This window comes from Balaenoptera acutorostrata, chromosome 16, assembly GCF_949987535.1.
Source record: "Balaenoptera acutorostrata chromosome 16, mBalAcu1.1, whole genome shotgun sequence".
NCBI lineage: Eukaryota > Metazoa > Chordata > Mammalia > Artiodactyla > Balaenopteridae > Balaenoptera > Balaenoptera acutorostrata.
In genome coordinates, this window is record NC_080079.1 from 39,390,397 (window position 1) to 39,409,574 (window position 19,178).

General features: G+C 42.4%; 1 protein-coding gene across 2 annotated transcripts in view; it reads right to left on the reverse strand.

The window, feature by feature from the left end:
* PAPSS2 (3'-phosphoadenosine 5'-phosphosulfate synthase 2) overlaps positions 1-16,180 on the reverse strand; it is a 79,839-nt gene extending 63,659 nt beyond the window's left edge. Inside the window, exon 1 of one of the 2 annotated variants that reach the window (XM_057531411.1) lies at positions 15,943-16,180. In XM_057531411.1, the coding sequence (XP_057387394.1) occupies positions 15,943-15,972 (30 nt within the window). In that variant the 5' untranslated portion in view covers positions 15,973-16,180. The remainder of the gene's footprint in view (positions 1-15,942) is intronic. The other variant, XM_057531413.1, reaches the window with a different exon arrangement.
* Positions 16,181-19,178: the final 2,998 nt, after the last annotated feature.

Here is a 19,178-nt window from a genome sequence, read left to right on the forward strand (position 1 = left end):
TGTACACTTGAAATTAATACAACATTGTAAATCAATTATACTGCAATAAAAAATAAATTAGAAGAAAAAGAATTGCATTAGCTTGAGTCATCTAATCTTTTTAAGTCAAATATCTATATTAAATCTGTTTTTTCCTTTCATTTACTACATGAAGAATGAATAATCTCTATGAAGAGAAGTACCATATAAGGCAATGCATTATTAATTTTTAAACCCAATGAGATAAATAAAGTTGATCAAAATCCATGATGAGACAAAACAAGGCAAGAGGTTTATTAGCTTGGGTGGAAAAGGCAGATGGTTATAAATTAATTTGATTCATTCTTAGTAAATTCAGATGATAAGTATGAAATATATAAACGGACAGCATTTCTGCCCATGAGGTACTTATATATTTTTCCTAGAAATGTTAGAGTTACACTGACAAATCACAATGGAAAGGCAGGCTGATTTTTGGAGAGTTCTTCCAATGTGGGTCTTTAATATTCAAGGCCATCAAATGTGACAAGGGAATCTTTTTAGATTTATTCCCGTTGGAATGTGCCAGGTTCAACAGTAAGATCTGGAGACTTACATTATCAAGAATCACAAGCTACTTACAAAAACAAGCCACTCTCTTAATTGTGATTTAGGAATGGGGCAAATTTCCAGGGATAAGTTGTCACCACAGCCAGGAACAACTGACTAAGAAAGAATGATCTCCAGGTTTTTCCAGAAAGCTGTCTGTTCATTAGGTAATGTTAAAATAGGACAAGGGTGGCAAGCTTTTAAACATTCCAGCTGTAATATTTAATTTTAAATATTCTGTGAGGAATGCAGCCATCCCAGAAGTCTGCGTTAGCTGGTAAATGGCCTAGCGTTTTTGAAAAAAAAAATCTGAAAAGAGCAAATAGCATTCTGAAGTAGAGAAAACCCATTTGTTACTAGCTAGCTGGAGGTCCTCGGGCATGTCACAATGCCCCACATTTGTACAGGGAAGGAATTAAGCTAGGCAGTGGTTCTCAAGGCAGGCAGAACCAAGGAACCTCTTACCCAGCTTTTAAAGAACCCCACACAGACCAATTCAATCAGATTCTTGGGAGTGGTGTCCAGGCATCAATATTTTGTAAAGTGTAGCAGGGTTGAGAAACACCAGACTAGATAATCGCTAAGGTCCCACCCAGATCTCAATAAATGAAGGGGAGAATTCAGAATACTGGCACAAGAAATGGAACTCAAAAAAACATAAAAGCCGTCCAAGTGTAAAGCAAATCCTAACCAGGGGTGTACAACACACAAATATCAGCAGAGAATGATATTCTCACATGAACTGTGGCTTCATGAACAAAAAAATATGCTTGATTAGTAAAGACATCAGCAATAAAAACATTCAAGGCACAGAACATGAAAGGTATTATGTCATTAACATCTGGTGGTACTGGTAGTTTTTATCCAATTCCAAATTTATGATATACATACATATCAAGCTCTGACCATTCAAAGACTCAAAGCTCTTTTCAATAGAAATTAAAAATCAAACAGTGTGAAGTGGTAGGTTTTTAATTTCTCACTGAAAAACATCAAGAGTTGATATGGCAAAAGCCAAGAGATTACTTTATGAAGACATGTGCATTCCTTGCTTTTTGGATGAAAGAGATAATGCTAAATGATAACAGCCAGAATCAATACTATGACTAAGATTATGACTAAGCACCGTAGGTTGATTCTTAGAAGTGATTCATTTGAACTGGGCCTCAGAAAATAAAACAAAATAAAAACCCTCCCTCATGTGACCTTCTATCTTGGAATTTAGCCAATAGGGCCTGAGTTCTTAAACTGCATATTAGACATGGGCCTTGTCTGGGCATCTGTGAACCCTCTGGAACTGCCTGTAAAAACTGTGTGTGTGGGCCTGCGTGGGTGTACCCATGCACAGAGCTTTCTTAACCTTTTTTGAGTCAAGAACTCCTTTGGTAGCCTATGGACCCCTTCTCAGAAAAATGTTTTTAAATGCATAAAATAAAACACAAAGGACTGCAAAGAAAAAAAAATGAATTAGTTATCAAAATGGTTTTTTAAAATTACAGGACAGTAATAAATGTCCTTCTTTATCAGCATATTAAATAACAAGATCCTGATGTTTAGGTAGACAGCTATAGTAATCATCTTAATTTCGAAGTAATAAAGAACACAGTTATTTTCATGACATCAGCAATATCGGCAACAACTTACATGATATGAAAATATCTGTAACTTCTATTGCTGATATAATCACAGGTACTGTTAATACTGCTATGATCTGTTGTCTGTGATCATCATTGAAGGAAGTGAGACTTTTCTATTATAGGTTATAAAAATAATTTCCCCATCCAAGTTCACAACCCTCCTAAATCCTCTGGACTCCAGATGAAGAACTTCTGATCTATATCTGTATCCACCTTGAGGGGGTTTGATGATAAGCCTCCAGCAAGGATAGAACATTAGACCACAAAGCACTTAATAAGCATTGCAAGGATTGGTTTCCATAACGTCCTGCAGACACAGAGCCCTGGAAAGTCACAAAACAGTAGGGAAAAGGTGAAGGGCTCTCTGAGGTGGGACCGTAAGGAATGCCCTGTGAGTTTCTGGAGCTAAAGTTCAAATGCATCTTATTTTTAATTTAATATATGTTTTAATGTTCTGCATAGTTCCTAAAACACGTACAGTGACTTACAGGATCCATAAAGCACAGCAAAAGCTCACTTCTGAGTGGATGAGAAAAAGAAAAAACAACATAAGGGGCATAAAGTGAAATGATACCAAGCATGAAGCTGGTGCAAAAATAGAAAGTGAGCCACAAATTTGCTTCCGAGCTTTTTGGCAAAAATAAAGCTGGACAGTCACAGAATGCACAGTTTCCAAAGGATTACACACACACACACACACACACACACACAAATCCTCAGAAAAAATACAGCCTTTCTGGTACTAAGACTGAAGAGGTATTTCTCCCATGGATCTTTATAAAGAGAATATCATGCGTTGTAATTAATGAACAATATCTTCAATAATATCATTGAAAGAGACATAGCAATGAGTTCCCTAGAACTTTTTAAAAAATAATGTTTTTTTAAAACAAAACAATGGCAATACACCAAACACAATTCAACTGGGGACTCATGAAGTAGAGCTGGGTACTCAGCTTTCTGAAGTCAGATGTGAGTGATGTGCTGACAGGCCATTGACCTAAGTCAGTCAGAACTGAACACTGGCCCCCCATTGTCAAAAGCAGGAGGTGGCGCACTTTTCTTAAAGAGGCGGATAATAAATATTTTCAGCTTTACAGGCCATACAGTCTATTGCAAATACTCATCTCTGCAGTGAAAGCAGCCACAACATGTAAATAAATGGGCATCACTGTGTTCTAATAAGCTTTATTTATGGACACTGAAATTTGAATTTCATACACTTTTCACATGTTGTGAGATATAATTCTTCCTTTGATTTTTCACCCAACCATTTAAAAACCATTCTTAGCTTACAGGTTATACCAAAACAGGGTGGGGGCTGGATTTGGCCACAGGACATAATTTCTTAACTGCTGGTCTACAGGATCAAGTTTTCTCCAGATATCTCCTTGACTCTTGTACCCTTCTCTTTCCTCAAGCCTCTGTCTAAATCAGCTTTTTAAGGTAATAACTCCTTCTATACTTTATATGCAAATATACACAGATCCAAGCAGGGTGCTATCATGGAGACAGACACGGCTTCAGAATTCGTATGTCCCATGGAAATACGAAGGTAATCTAGCGTGAATTAGCAGCAAAGAAATGGTTTAGTTTCCAGTCTCCTCATTAAAATAAACATACAGGGGGCTTCCCTGGTGGCGCAGTGGTTAAGAATCTGCCTGCCAATGCAGGGGACACGGGTTCGTGCCCTGGTCTGGGAAGATCCCACATGCCGCGGAGCAACTAGGCCCGTGAGCCACAATTACTGAGCCTGCGCGTCTGGAGCCTGTGCTCCGCAACAAGAGAGGCCGCGATAGCGAGAGGCCCGCGCACCGCGATGAAGAGTGGCCCCCGCTTGCCACAACTAGAGAAAGCCCTCGCACAGAAACGAAGACCCAACACAGCCATAAAATAAATAAAAATAAATAAATTAAAAAATAAATAAATAAACATACAGACACAACACCAAAAAAATGGTAATAAAATTTGAATACACAACCTTCTCTATTTCAAGGATCACGTGCTATTTTTTTAGAAGCGTATAAAAAAGTGGGTATAATTAGCTGAATCACTTAATTCATGTATTGTAGTGTTTACAGCACTAGATGTCCCAATGAAAATGAGGCCATATGGTGTTTCACAGCACACAATTAACTTGGTACAATCCCAATAAGAAAGCCTTCATGCCAAATATCATTCAGGTGTCCCTGAGCTTCTGTCTGCTTGGAGACAAAACAAAGAACTAGGCCACTGAACTTGGCAAACTTGGGTTGTCTCTACTATTATATGGGCTCACCAGAAGGCGTAGGGAATTTATCCCATCTCTTTATTTTAGTAAAGATTTGTAATCCTTATACCCACCCATTCTAGAGAGCGGCTAGGATAATTAATAAGAATTTATGAATAAGCCTTGATGAGTATGATGAAAGAAAGGTATTAATGCAGACCCAGAGGAACCCTGCTATAATTCAGGGAGGGGGCAATTGCCCTCATGGAAACACAATACACATCAAATCAAGTCTCCTAGAAATGTGTAACTGCCTTCAGAAGATGCTCTAAACCACACAATTATAGTGTTCAGCACAGGTCTTAGCTGCCTTTCTAAACACCAGCCCTGTAAGTGCTCCACTGAAGGCTGTGTTTAATTACCTCTGTGTATTTTCTTCATATTCTTTTGCAATTGGTTCTGTTAATGAGGCTGTGTATATGACACAGGCTCCTTGAACCATGAAAGATTAAAATTCTGTGCTGAGCTGTGGAAATGTCAATGAAACCTCTAGTACATCCAGAGAACAGGCCCGTAGCTTGTGGGGCTTTGGGAACTTGTAACTCATGAATGCTTGACTGTGCAGCGCCCACATAATGAACAAGGCCAGGTCTAGAGTTACATGTAAGTCACTGCAATTATTTCTAAGGACACTTTTTCTTGGGTATATGCATTCACCCACTAGAACACTGAAGCTTTGTATTATTAAGGTGAAATGTTGGGTTCGATTCCAAACACTACCGTTCCTAAAATTGGCCGCAAAGCGTCAGCCAAACTAACATTTATTGCCTTTTAATGGCATTTGCTCAAATCCACATCTTCTAAAGATTATATACAACATTCCAAAAAGCACCTGAGGAAAATCCCTTTCAAAGCGACCACTTAATCTTTTCAGTTTCTTCACTGCGTTAACCTACATCCACAAAGTTTAAATGTATGTTTCAATCATCAGAATAATCTTCATTTTGACAGTTGTAGTATCCATGACATCTATTACATTAACGAATGAAAAAAAAAAAAAGAATCATTGAAAACATGGCGTTCGAATTTAGGAGGGAGTCAGCTCTGCCACTCACACTTATGCATCCTAAGGCGAGTTATTTAATCTCAATAAGCCTTACTGTTCTCAACTATAAAATGTGGATAAGAACATCAACTACTCCATGGGTTACTGTGAGGAGGAGATGAGTTACTGTATGGAAAGTCCCCGAATAAATGCTTGTTCCCTTCCCCTGTCTAAGGAACTCAACTGGATCAACAAGGTACCTCCCTCAACCTTGAGGGAGGCTCTTAACCTAATCAAGAATGAACATCACAATGTGATGTTTAAAGGACTTATTAAACCCGAGCCTCAACACTGAGAAGAAAATGGAAGAAGTCAGGTGTTTATGATGACCCAGATTTTTCCATTCACTGAATGGCTAACTAAGCAGAGGCAACACATCCTTTTCACAGAATTTTGTACCCAAGGTGTCTCACACTGTGAAAGCATGGATTCTGTGATTTAATTTCTCTACTGTCACTACTACTTCCTTCATTTAAATAAGGTAACCTCTCTATGAAAGGACTTCGATCTCAGGCCCTACAACTACACACAGCCAACGCCGCTCTTCTCCCCTTGAGCGTGGGCTCCAGCCTTTTACACAGTGGTCTCCTGGGAATCAGAATCCAGGTCTTCCTAGTGGCTGTCAATGAGGCTATGGCCAAGGATTGCTGAAAACTTAGACTTTCCCGACCTATGATGACAGAATGAGACAAACTCCCCAAATGTTTCTTCCAAATGTCATGGAAAGCGCCATTTAGGATCTCACAATTTCCAGGCACTCCTCATTGGTCCCCAGTGAAATGGAAGCATTATCTGGTTGCCAACATCCTTAAGCCTTGACTTCCAGGTAGGTCAAGTTTTTATTTTGTGAAAAACACATGGGTGGCCTGGTTTCCTTTTCTCATTGACAAATCACTGTTACAACTTGTCTCAAGTATTAGCAGCTTTAGTGGAAACAAATCATTCTGTTCACATTTGTTGAATACTGACCTAGTGGTAAAACTAGGCAATAAAAACTATTACCCCTACTTCTTGAGTCTGAGCACAAAGAAAATTTATTTTCCAATTATTCACTTTATGTCACCATAAAGAAAGAAACGTGTGTGATGGCAAGGGTAACATGCATTTGCAAGTGTATGCCACTTACTCTTTTTACAAAAGTGCTAGGGAATGTCTCAATAGAATTCTTTATTATTATCTTGAGATATCAGCAGTAGGCAGCTGCCAAAATATTTTACAAATGAAGCAGTGATATATTACTAGTTGCCCAATCCTGCTGTGTTTGCTACTTGGCGTTTGTCTCATTCCCTCCATGAAATAAACAACTTATTAACTACAGAGGAGCTAATAAGGTTTTAGCTTCTCCTGTGGGGAACTCTCTAAAGATTTACTTCAGTTAAATGAGTTCCCTCCTGACTATTTGTTCACAAACTTGCTTCAGGAGATGGTGAGGACCAAATGAGTTAATGCACAGGCAGGCTCTGGAAACAGTGCCTGCCACATCAGAAGTTCTCAATGCAGATGATAAACAAGTCACAACAGAGTGGGAATTTTCTAACAAAACAAGCTCTAAAAATCAAAACTCCTGATAAATATGCAAATCCCATAGTTGGAATTGTAATCTCTATGTTTTATTAGATCTCTTCTTAGTCAAATGGCTAATTTAAACACAGTAGATGAATGCAAATTTTTTAATTTTATTTTTTAGTAACTACTCAAAACATTGTTGTATTAGTGACACAATGGCCCAAGAGCTGTACTTATTCATATAATTCAGGAAATGACTCTATTGGAACTCAGCAATTAGGTAGATTTAGTTGGCAGGACCACACAATTATAGTGATCGACTTCATGGTACTTCATGAACTTAGGAAACAATGAAAATGAATGGATTTAGAGATAAAAATGGAAATTCCGAACTTGCCCCAACTTTTGCCAAATATAGTTTTATCTGTATTGCACACTATGCAATCATTATTATCTTTTTTCTTGTTTTTGATAAAATAAACTGTTTGAGAAGGTTTAAGGAAGAGTATGTGAGGTTGGGGAGTTTGGGGGGGGGTATGAGTTGAATTTTCTAAAGAGAAACAGACTGGCCCATGAAAAATATTTCAAAATGGTAAAGTTACATTTTTCAAACACTGCTCTCCGGTGCATGTTTTCTATCTCCAGAATACCAAAACAAGATGCTAAAGCTAAATCGAAGTGTAACTGTGGGGCTTCCCTGGTAGCGCAGTGGTTAAGAATCCGCCTGCCAATGCAGGGGACACGGGTGCGAGCCCTGGCCTGGGAAGATCCCACATGCCGCGGAGCAGCTAAACCCGTGCACCACAACTACTGAGCCTGAGCTCTAGAGCCTGCGAGCCACAACTACTGAGCCCACGTGCCACAACTACTGAAGCCTGCGTGCCTGGAGCCCGTGCTCCGCAACAAGAGAAGCCATGACAATGAGAAGCCCGCGCACCGCAACGAAGAGTAGCCCCCGCTCGCCGCAACTAGGGAAAGCCTGCGCACAGCAATGAAGACCCAGCACAGCCAAAAATAAATAAATAAATAAATTTATTAAAAAAAAGTGTAACTGTGACTCTCTGATAACCAACTTGGGAGTGTTGTGTGTGTTTTTTTTTTTAGAATGATAGCAATTCTGTATTTTTTTTTTGAAAGACATACTCATAATTTCTCAGATTTTCATGCACTTTTTTTTTTTTTAATTTTTGTTTATTTATGGCTGTGTTGGGTCTTCGTTTCTGTGCGAGGGCTTTCTCCAGTTGCGGCAAGTGGGGGCCACTCTTCATCGCGGTGCGCGGGCCTCTCATTATCGCGGCCTCTTGTTGCGGAGCACAGGCTCCAGACGCGCAGGCTCAGTAGTCGTGGCTCACGGGCCCAGTTGCTCCGTGGCATGTGGGATCTTCCCAGACCAGGGCTCGAACCCGTGTCCCCTGCATTGGCAGGCAAATTCTCAACCACTGCGCCACCAGGGAAGCCCGTGTTTTTTTTTTAATTTATGGAAACTATTTCCCAGTATGTAAAAGAAAAAACAAAGCTATAGAAAATGGGTAGGGCCTCTTTCAAAGGGCACACAATAAAAAGAAAAGTGCTAGGCCTGTAGTTAGGTACTCAGAGTTCCAGCTCAGTGGTGGTTATCACCAACCAGCTGGCCAGGAAGATGGTCGGGGGCCTTAGCAAAGCTCTGAAATACTGTGTATCAACTTGAACGGCTTGAACATGCGTTCTTAATTTTCCTTCCAGAAGTAAAGTGCTAGGGTTCTTTAAAAAATACGTTTTTAAAGTAGGAACAGCCTGAATAAAAAGTAAATAATTTAAATTTCTAATTTAGGAGAAAAAAAAAGGGATTTAAAAAAATGTATGAAAAATCAGTTGGAAATTTTATTGCTTTTGGCCCAAGGCCACTGTAATACTGACTGGGCAGAAGGTTGAAAGAATATACAAGTTGTGGGTGGGGTGTTGCAGTTAGAAACAGTAAACGCTATGTTCTGAATAGTTTAAAGACAGTGTTTGAACGGCCTAAAAAACTATAATTAAAGAACATAAGGCTGGGGACTTCCCTGGTGGCACAGTGGTTAAGAATCCGCCTGCCAATGCAGGGGACACGGGTTCGAGCCCTGGTCTGGGAAGATCCCACATGCCGCGGGGCAACTAAGCCTGTGCGCCACAACTACTGAGCCTGCACTCTAGAGCCTGCGAGCCACAGCTACTGAGCCCGCGTGCCACAACTACTGAAGCCCGCGTGCCTAGAGCCCATGCTCTGCAACAAGAGAAGCCACCACAGTGAGAAGCCTGGGCACTGCAACGAAGAGTAGCTCCCGCTCACCGCAACTAGAGAAAGCCCGCGCACAGCAGCGAAGACCCAATGCAGCCAAACATAAATAAATAAGTAAATTAAAAAAAAAAAAAGAATATAAGGGTTTGGTAGCTCTAGTAAACTATGGCAATGAAAGGTCCTGGTTGGGTCATTCAAAAAATATTTGTTGAGTGAATGAAGTGAACAAATACGTAAGTGAGGATCTGACACGAACTAAAAAAGGAAAAGTTTTTAGAGCTCTTAAAGGAAAACAAAATAATATACAATGGAATCACAGCAGAGGATGAAAAAGTTAATTCAGGTTTTTAACAGTAGGAAATATATACAAATAAAAATCATCACCAACATCTTAGTTGCCTATTTTGCTAAAAGTTGAGAAAGCATGAATTATCCACAAATAAATGATTGGGGAAGGTATAGATGAATGAAGTAATGGGGATAAAATCTCAGACTACACTGTAGGTGGTTTACGTCTCCAAGCAAAGTCTGCAAATAATTTTTCAAGCCCACACTCAGCACGCATTAAAAAGGAAAAAAAAAGTAATTGTAATTTTAGACTGGACATAGATGCTTGGTGGATAAAAATCCATATTTTTATAACAAACCATATAAAGATGTTAACTAGATATTTAAAGCAAATATTAACCTAGCATAGAAATGATCACTTTTAATGATGTAGCATTTGATATATTTATGTAACTGTTTTAGAAAAGCTTGATAACAGGTCACATTTTTTTTGCCAAAATTTAATATTTGGTGCTAGACAGATATTAGATTGAGCTTGCCATGTTTATGCTGCACACATGTGTTCACAATACCAGTAATAGCAAAATCAACTTCAGGAGTAAATGTGAAATACAGAAAGAGTTGCTGATTAGATTTTAAAGGAAGTCACACCAGCCAACTGATGAAAGTCACTTTACACACCATGTGTTATCAGAGGCAAGTTAGATTTTAAGTTTTAATACAATGGCTCTTCTGCAGAGAGAAAAAAAATATTTCCATCTTGTGTGCCAACTTATTCTAAACTGAAAAAAAATTATTTGGTGATCAAAAGGCAGGAAAGAGGATCAATAAGACCACATTTGTCACGAATCCAATGTTAATGTTAATTAACCTTTCTGAAAAAGTTCTGTTTAATATTTATTAGAAGCAAAGGGAGCTTAGCTGCCAGTAGGAGTCTGAGAAGGGAAGTGGTGTTCTGGGCCTGGTGCTGGGCTTGGGGTGAGAGGAGCCAAATGGCTCTGGGGACTTTGAAAGCAGGGGGCACTGGGTGTGCTGTTGATCCTCAACAGATCCCAAGGGAGAGGAAGCAGGGACAGACTCCAGCAGCCCCTCGAGCCCCTCAGAGTCCCAGCATGGTCACACCAGAGCAGAAGCACAGTTCCCACCCTTCTGGGAGTAGGGGGGCAACGTCAAAGATCTTAGACAGACCAGCCGAATTTCCCCCAGAGTTGTGCTGGAGTAGCACAGTGACCTCAGTGTACCCACGAGAGCATGGGAGAAGCAAGGAAAGGTGCTGACACTGAAGGAGCTTTCAGACAGGAATGCACTTGAACTGGACCAACACTAAGGATGAGACAGGACAACGCACATCTCTACGGATGCCCGTAAGGCAGAGGCCGCAAGACAAGGTGAGCACTGCTCACCTCCCCCCACCCCCACCAGCCCAGACCTTAGCACTTTGTAGGGAAAAAGGGATTAAATTAAATATTTCTGACTAGCAATCTGACTTAAGTTTATTTGTTCTTAAAGTACTCCTTTTATAAGAATGTTATAGGTATAATAAGGGAAAGGTATGATATGAAATGTTAATGATACACAGGAATCAAGAAAAGGCAGAGATTTTTTGCTTCCAGCAATGATGGTCTAGGTTATACAATCCAATCCTTTATAAAAACAAATTTAAAGTGCAGGCTATAATATACAATAATCTAATTCGAAACATCAAATACCCGACAAGATAGTAAGGAACTACCAGGCCAAAATCTGCGGGAAAGCAAGAACCTAAGAGGTAAGCAAGCAGGGAGGCACTTTTGCCCTGATAGGGGCAGATGTGCATGGATTTTGACAGCCTCACAGGGGAGGTGAAACAGAAATCGAAGCCTAGAACGTACCCAAGTGGGGAGAATACAAAGGCTTTTGTCTACACTAAGCTGAGTTTCCCAAGAGTCAACCCCTAAAAATAAGAGTGAACCAGAATTAACCCACTTCCCACTCCGAAAGACTGCAGGGACAATGGCCGTGACATGGAAAGTTTACATAAGGAGGCACAGGGGGGCAGTCCGTGAGGACTTGTACTCACCAGCTGGTCCCTGTGTGCAAAACTGCAGCTCAAATTCACATCACCTGGCTGGTCTAAAAAACTTTAAGTGGTAAGTTTAGGTCAAAGTGGTGCCAGGCTAGTAGTGCCACCAGGCACCTGGCAGAAACAAAAGCAAATCCTCCAGGGGGTTGGCGGGGTGGGGGGAAGGCCATTCATCCTAAGCCTCAAAGAATCCCTACAGGTAATTTTTCAGTGGTAATGATGACTATCCAGGCAAAAATAAGCAAGCACACAAGAGCAGACAGGTAAGAGGGGCGTGGGGGAAATCTAAGCAAAGTAGAGATGCTAAAAACAAATTCATTCACTAATGAATTCTGCAGCCGTTTACGCAAAAAATATTTATGGAGCACCTACTCAGCGCCAGGCTCTATGCAAAGTTGCTGGGGACAGGTGCCACTTCACCTGTCGGATGAGCAAATCACCTAAGGGATGAAAGGTTAGTTGAAATGCCATTATATTTATGTTTATTTACTTTTAGTTTCTGTGTTTTCCAGAGACTTCCAAACACAAAGATGAGTGCCCATTACTATTTAGTGACAGGTTTTGAAATAAACAGTAATCTCCTAGGACTGAAATTGACATCACTGATTCCTTTCTCAGACTCTCATTCCCTAAAGGTTCCATGTTTGAGTTCAGCCTAATTATCCCCTAAGCAAACCAGAGAGCCACGTGCATTAACAGGAAGACAAAGTGCTGAAAGATAAAGATAACTATCTCAGAGATAAAAAACTCAGAGTTAATGATATTTATCTTTAAGGTAAAAGTGCAAAGAGAGGATCATGGAAAAACAGCATGAATCAGACAACATTAATTTTAAGATGGATCTGGAAACAGTTGAAGGCACAGGAAGGGTGAAGAGAAATTAGTCTAAAATTTACTTATATATAGATTGCCTTTCTTGGTCAAGGTTGTTGGCAAAATCTTGCTGATTATTTGGGTTACTCTGGTACATCCACACTAATTATCAACCTTTGTCTTCTATTCAGCTTTTTACAATTAGAATTCAAATCATCACCTCTATCCTTCTGTATTTGTTTGCTTTTATTAAATATTCTTATGGTTGTTGTTTACTGAGCCTTTGGAATGGTCTGACCTGTGCTTTCTTCTCCTTGCTGGGCAAACCAAGAGAGTGTGGTGTAATAAAAATAATAACAGTAGCAACTGCATATGGGCCTAGAACTGAGCAAGACAGTTTTTAGAAGTTACTTACTCCTCACAACAGTTGTAAGGGGTAAGTCATTACAGACGAGGAAATTTATGGGCCAGAGAAACAGAGGGAGCAGGAGCCGGGGCTTCAAAGTTGGACAAACTTGAATTTAAATCCTGACCTGCTCCTGGCATTTCTCCTCCCCTAGAGGTGAGGCTCGGTTTTCTGGGGTGAAGCCTGCTGTGAGGATGAAATGAAATACAGCACAGCTTAGGGCCAGGACTCTGGGAAGCACTTGTTTTTCCTTCCTTCCAATGGTTGCTCATCTGGAAATTCATGTCTTGCCTTACACAGCATCTTCAAATAGTTTTAAAAGTAGCTACCTCCAGGAAAATAATGGAATATTGTACAGAGTTTTTAAAATAATAAAAAGGTGGATAATCACTTACATTTAGGGAGAGCTTTAACTTTTCAGTAGCCCTTCACTCCCTTCCAAACACTGGCTTGTTTGACCCTTTGGAAAATATTTTAATATCTCAGTTGACTTTTTTAGATTGGTTGTCTCCAGGACATAACATTGTCTGTGGGCCTTGAAAAATGCTAATCCAGGACATGATGCAAGAAGAAAGGACCAGGCCTTTGCCTTTCTTTCCAGTCCTCTGGCTGCAGTCTGCCTCCTTCCTTCTCCTGGGATCTATGTGTGTGTCGACGGGATGGGAGGTGGCCAGAGTTGGAAGTAAATCAAGGGTCGGAGGGAGGGCTGTGACACGTAGCTGTCTTTGGTTACCATGGTAAGGATGCCTAACACAGGAGGAATGTGCTACCTTCCCTTATAAAAGAAACTTTCCTTTTTTATTTTTCTCAAGCTTGTGAGAAAATCATCCTACCTTCTCACATTTAAACCAAAACTACCTACTCCTCTAACACTGGTCTGAACTGAAAGGCTATATTCATCCAGAGAGTGTGGCTAAAAAAACCCTGGGAAAGATGTATTCACCCCAGTATCCTGGCTGGCACACAGTAGGGGCTCAACAAATATTTGGAGTTACTGCAGTACCTGGGGTGTGAATTGACCATCCTCTGTTGACAATAGAGAACATAATGTAATGATTTCTGCGAGTCCCTAAAAAGATCAGCCCAGCCTCCCTTCCAGGAAACCATCCTAGATCAGCAAGACTCACTTCTCAAATAATTGATTAGTTCAGAGGTCACACATGTGGACAGATTTTGCTTTGGCTTGCAAAGTTTCAAAACACATTTTGAGTTAACATTTAAAGCTTGAGAGATTTCATATGCATTTACAGCTGACTTGCTTTACCCAATAGTTATCTATCCGCCCCTTTGGGGAACGTGTGCTGGTGCCCTGGATTATAATCATGTTGGCTAAATAAAAGTTCACAAGTCCTGCTAGCTGTTTCAGGTGTTAATTTCATCCTATGTAGAACACACACACACACACACCTCCAAACAAAAAATAGAAGGTTCCAAATGTGTAAACACAAAAAGCAAACCCTCCGGACCTCAAATTTCTCACTTTCTCTGTCTGTGCAGTTGCCGCGATCAGTGTGTAAAACCCCTGTTTTCAAACCTTTCTCTTCACAGGCTCTTGCTGACTGGAGGCATGAAGGGGAAAGACCACCTGTCCCTTCATTACTAATGCTTGACAAAGCAACCCCATTGGGAAGGAATTCTTGATGCAAGCAAGGAGGTAAGAATTAAAACCTCACTGATATAAAAGGCTACTAAGTGCCACAGCAGGTTGTCATTTAGAAGATACCCTTGAGAATTTTACAGAAATTAATAAAATTAAATAGGAATAAAACATAAGTGATGTGCACTTAACAATATTTTCAAATATAATACTGAGAGTCTCTCCACTTTAAAATCGCTCCTATAAAAGGCAACTGGACCCCGACCATTCTGCCTTCTCAAGTTGATGCCACCTTCCCCCTGAATCTTCCTGCGGGTCCAGTGTGGTTCCCTGAAACCACAGAGCCCCCATTCCCTTCCCCTTGTTGCTGAAGTCCACACTTCTAGCCCCTGCATGGCCCCTCCACTCCCCTTCCCCCATTCATGTTTTTTTCACCTCTCCCGCCGCCTGCCACAAATACACCTCAAAGATATTTCAGTAATAAGTATTATATAATAATAGTAATAAACATTTATTTATTGATCACCTACTATGTGCCAAGCGCAAGTCTAACTGAGAGAGGTCAGCCCATTCCCTAACCACCATAATCATCTGAGGCTTGTAGTGTGGTAGTGAAAAGATGAGTGCTCAGCAGTCAGACTGCTGGCTGGGATCTGAACAAGGCTTGCAGACCACCCCTGGTGTGGCCCAAATGCTGGCTACAAGGCTGTTTCCGACTCTAAGAGTCTATGATCACTGTTACCATGTTTAAGGATGCAAAATTTATAGGAGCCCCTATCACTAAGTGGGAAAGGAACTTTTCGAGGAACCCTCTATTTCCCACAATGGGGATGGCCCAGATTAATTCTGGATAAAATTGAGCCTCCTCAAAGCAGTCCCCTCATCTCACTCCACCAAGCTGAGGGGCCCCCCGTGACTGAACTTGAGGTGCCACCCGATTCCAACAGGGAGCTGAATCAAGCGAGAGTCCTGCCAGTGTAGAAATGCAATTTCCTCCCTTACGTCTAGATGGTCGTAGTTTCCTTTATGAATGTCCGTCATGAAAGTCCAATCCAAGGAGTTTCCGTGGACAAAACCCCAATGACTGTCACTGACGTGTGCCCTGCGACCAAACCTGGCAGGACCGAGTTCCCTCAGCCCACCACCCGCTGGACCCGCGCGGAGCTCATTCAGAAGAAAAGACGGGTCTGGAAAAGCTCTTGGAGAATTAAGGAAATTTCCCATCTCTGGTCCTTTCTCTTAACTGGGACCCACTCTGCCAGCTCCGGAGGTCTGTCCCGGCCGTGACGACCCCACGGGGCGCAGGTTCCCAGAGGCGCGGGGCGGGAAGGGACTGCCCGGCAAGGGCTCTCCCGGGAGTCCCGGCCGAGCCTCGCCCTCCTGCTTCCCTCCTCCTCCTCTTCCTCCTCCCCGCGCCCCAGCCTCGGCGCCGGGGCTGCTCGCCTCCGAGCGTCCCGGGGTTGGAGCGGAGGAGGAAGGCAGGAGACTCGAAGCCTACCGTCTTCTGTTTCTTGACCCCGGACGACATGCTGGCTGGCTGCGGCGATGCCCGGCGCGCTGGAAGTCGGAGCCCAGCTCCTGGGAGCGGAAGCGCTAGGACGCTCGGTGGCGGCGGCAGTGGCTACTGCCGGACTCCCGAGAAGGAGGTATAAAAAGGCTCCACAGACACGTCGCACTTCCCTTGACCAGCCCCCTCCTCCTACTCCTCCTCCCGCCGTGCTCCTCTCCGCCCCGTCGGCTCCGCCAGCAGCGCCCAACCCAGGGGACCCGGCCGCCTCCTGGGCGGGGTCCCGGGCCCGGCCCCCTACGCCCGGGAGCGGCTCCGCTAGCCCGGGTCGGAGGCAGGACCTTGCAGCCGGGGGCTCGGACGGACACGCCCCGCGTGCAGTCGGAGGTCAAGTTCGCTCTCTGCGTTCCCACTCCCAGTGGCTGCCTGAGCTTCCACCACCTCCCACCCCCCCGCCTCTCCAAGGAAGGCTTCCTGCCTCTGGGACCTGCTTGAAACCGCCAGGCTTGTCGGCATGGTCCTTAGTGGGCACCGATGCCCAGCTTGTCTTCATATGCAGTAATAACAGCGACGGTTAACATTTTTTGGTCCTCCCTCTGCACTCCGCTGACCTTTGCCTTAAGCCTCCTGCGCCCCCTGACCCAGGCATCGAGTCCTACTTTCTCCCATGAAGCAGTTGAGGCTTTCAGACTTTCTCAAGATTATCTTCCAAGTGAGGGGATTCAAACCCAGGCCGTCAGCCTCCACAGTCCAGGCTTTCTACACCAGCATCAGCATCGATGATGATTATGTTGATGATGATGATGAAGAAGAAGAAGAAGAAGAAATCAGGAGGCGTAGCGCCTGCCTGCACCTTATGCGCCATTCAGGGGACTAAGGGGTTTACATGCATTCACTCCTTTGGAGCTCACAATATTTTCCTCCTGTTACACATGGGCCAGCTGAGGCTCTGCTCCTACTCACAAAGTTGAGTAAGCAAGGCCAGCCCGGGAAAATGGTCAGTAGTAGCCCCGCCACTTGTTTCAGTCCTTCCCTCAAAGCATTCCTATAGTACTTCCGTGTGTTCAGCAACCAGGATGGGCCCTGAGGCGAAAAAGTAAGAGGAGGCACAAGTTGACAAGGCTTATGGACTACACCTTAGGGCTCCAAGGTTTTATCAGAGGGCAACTCTTTTAACTCAAATGTCTGGGACAAGCAAAAGTAAGGAAGGAGAAGCTCTGGTTAGTGACAGCACCTTGAGGGCAGTCACAAGGCCTCACACCCCTCTGTACCTTAATTCCTTGCACAATGTGACAAACAGATCAATAGGATAGTACTGACAAAAGAACCATGAAGATGCCCAAGGGCCACACTGCCCATTCCAACTTTGGTCTTCCTTCTGTGAAAAGGCTGAAGTGATAGCCTAAGGAGGTGAGGATTGGAACTTTTCTTTCATATCTAATTGTATTTCTGGAAGACTGCCAGCTTTCCAGACAGACACTAAAGATCTGAATATTCATTCATTGATTGCCTTTCTCCATGGGAAGGTGGGAAAAAAATAAATAAATCAGGAGTCAGAAACTTAAAAGGCAGCCTACATGTTTGTCCAGTCTTGAAATATCAGTATATTTATTTTCTCACTCATTTGGAGCAAGCTGCCACCACTCCCTTCAGATATGAGCAGCTAGAGGGCAAATGCCGGGTTTGAGCTTCTGTTCTGCACACAAACTAGCATGTTTTGAATTTTGGGGGTTTAAACAGTAACATCCCGTTCTAATTTTATTGGAGAAATTCACCGGTATCAGTTCCAACCATATTTTGAACGCTGCCAGATCCTGCCCTAAAATAAAAGGTAAATTAAGTGTTGATGGAGAAATAGCAATTTGCATGATTGGTTTTTTTCATATTGCCTCTTTAAAAGCTGAAACAGAAGGACGTTAAGGGCAAATCCATAAGGGCAACTTCCTGGAAAAGAAATATATGACTGTTTAGACCTGGGGGAGGTTTTGGGATCGTTTGTCCAGTTTCCCTCTCCCTGTATTTCACAGATGGCCAATGCAAAACTGGTGCTGAGAGAGGGGAGGTAATCTGACCCTCCTCACTAGTTAGGGGCGGTGCTGAGACTCAAACCCAGGTCAGTCAGCTCCCCAGATGCAGTGAATCACTCAGCCTCTAGTTCAACTACTTCAAAACCCCCATGATAATTGCAAACTGGACTGTTTATCTTGTTTTAGATTTAATTAATTCTCAAACAGAGTACTTTGGAACAGATATTCTTTCATTACTTCCAAAGACGTGTGAAATAGGAGGCCTCAGCTCCCTTGGACTCAAACTGCGATGTTTAAGATCCCTTAACTTCACAGATCATCAGTTTAGTTGTAATTCAGCATGGCAGCTCACTGAAAAGTAAAATAATCTTTCTTTTTTATTTTCCCAGGGTCTTTCTTTTAAAGGTGATGTTTGGAATTCTTTTTCCTCTCACTACCCTCTTACTCCTAGGAGAGGACATTCCTTCTGGAAAGATATGAGCAACTAGCAGCTTAATTTTTGAAGTCTATGAATCTAGCACATCAGAACTGGGAGGAGATTCATTTAGGGGAAGGAAGGAAGGGTTGAGATCTGTTCAGTCATCTGGACAAACTCTCCATAACTTTCTCAGTAGTGTTTCCTCTGAGACTCCACTGTAAGACACTGTGGCCTGCACTGTACCAATTTACAATCCTTGATACTACTCGCAACATTTGCATGAGGGTTTCAAAATTTTCTTCCTGTTTTTCTTTTGTTTTCTTCCGTCCAGGAATTGGCTCAGCTGTAATAACTAACTTAATGAGGTGGTGATTACTACTTGGTCCTTTCATTGTCTAGAAAAAATGGAGTCAGCTTCCCCAAATAAACAGGGAAACATATACAAAGAATGACGGTGTTGGTGAGATGTTTATGCCGCAGGTTCCCCAATACACTTTAGGGAGGCTCATCACATTTTAGGGGATCTAGCTTGGAGCCATCTTCCCTGGATTGGCCGTTCCAAAGGAATGCAGTTGCATTGCCCCCTAGTGGCTGTAATGCATAAAAGGGACCTAATTGTTGAAACCCCGTGTACAGAAATAAGTGCAGCAGTTCCTTCGGGTCAAGAAGTCCGTAGAGAAAGTCCTCTAGGATTCAAATATTCTTCCCATTCTCAGGCACAGGTACTACCAAGACAAGCAAGACATGGTCCCTGCCTTCAAGAAACAATCTAGTGAAGGAGA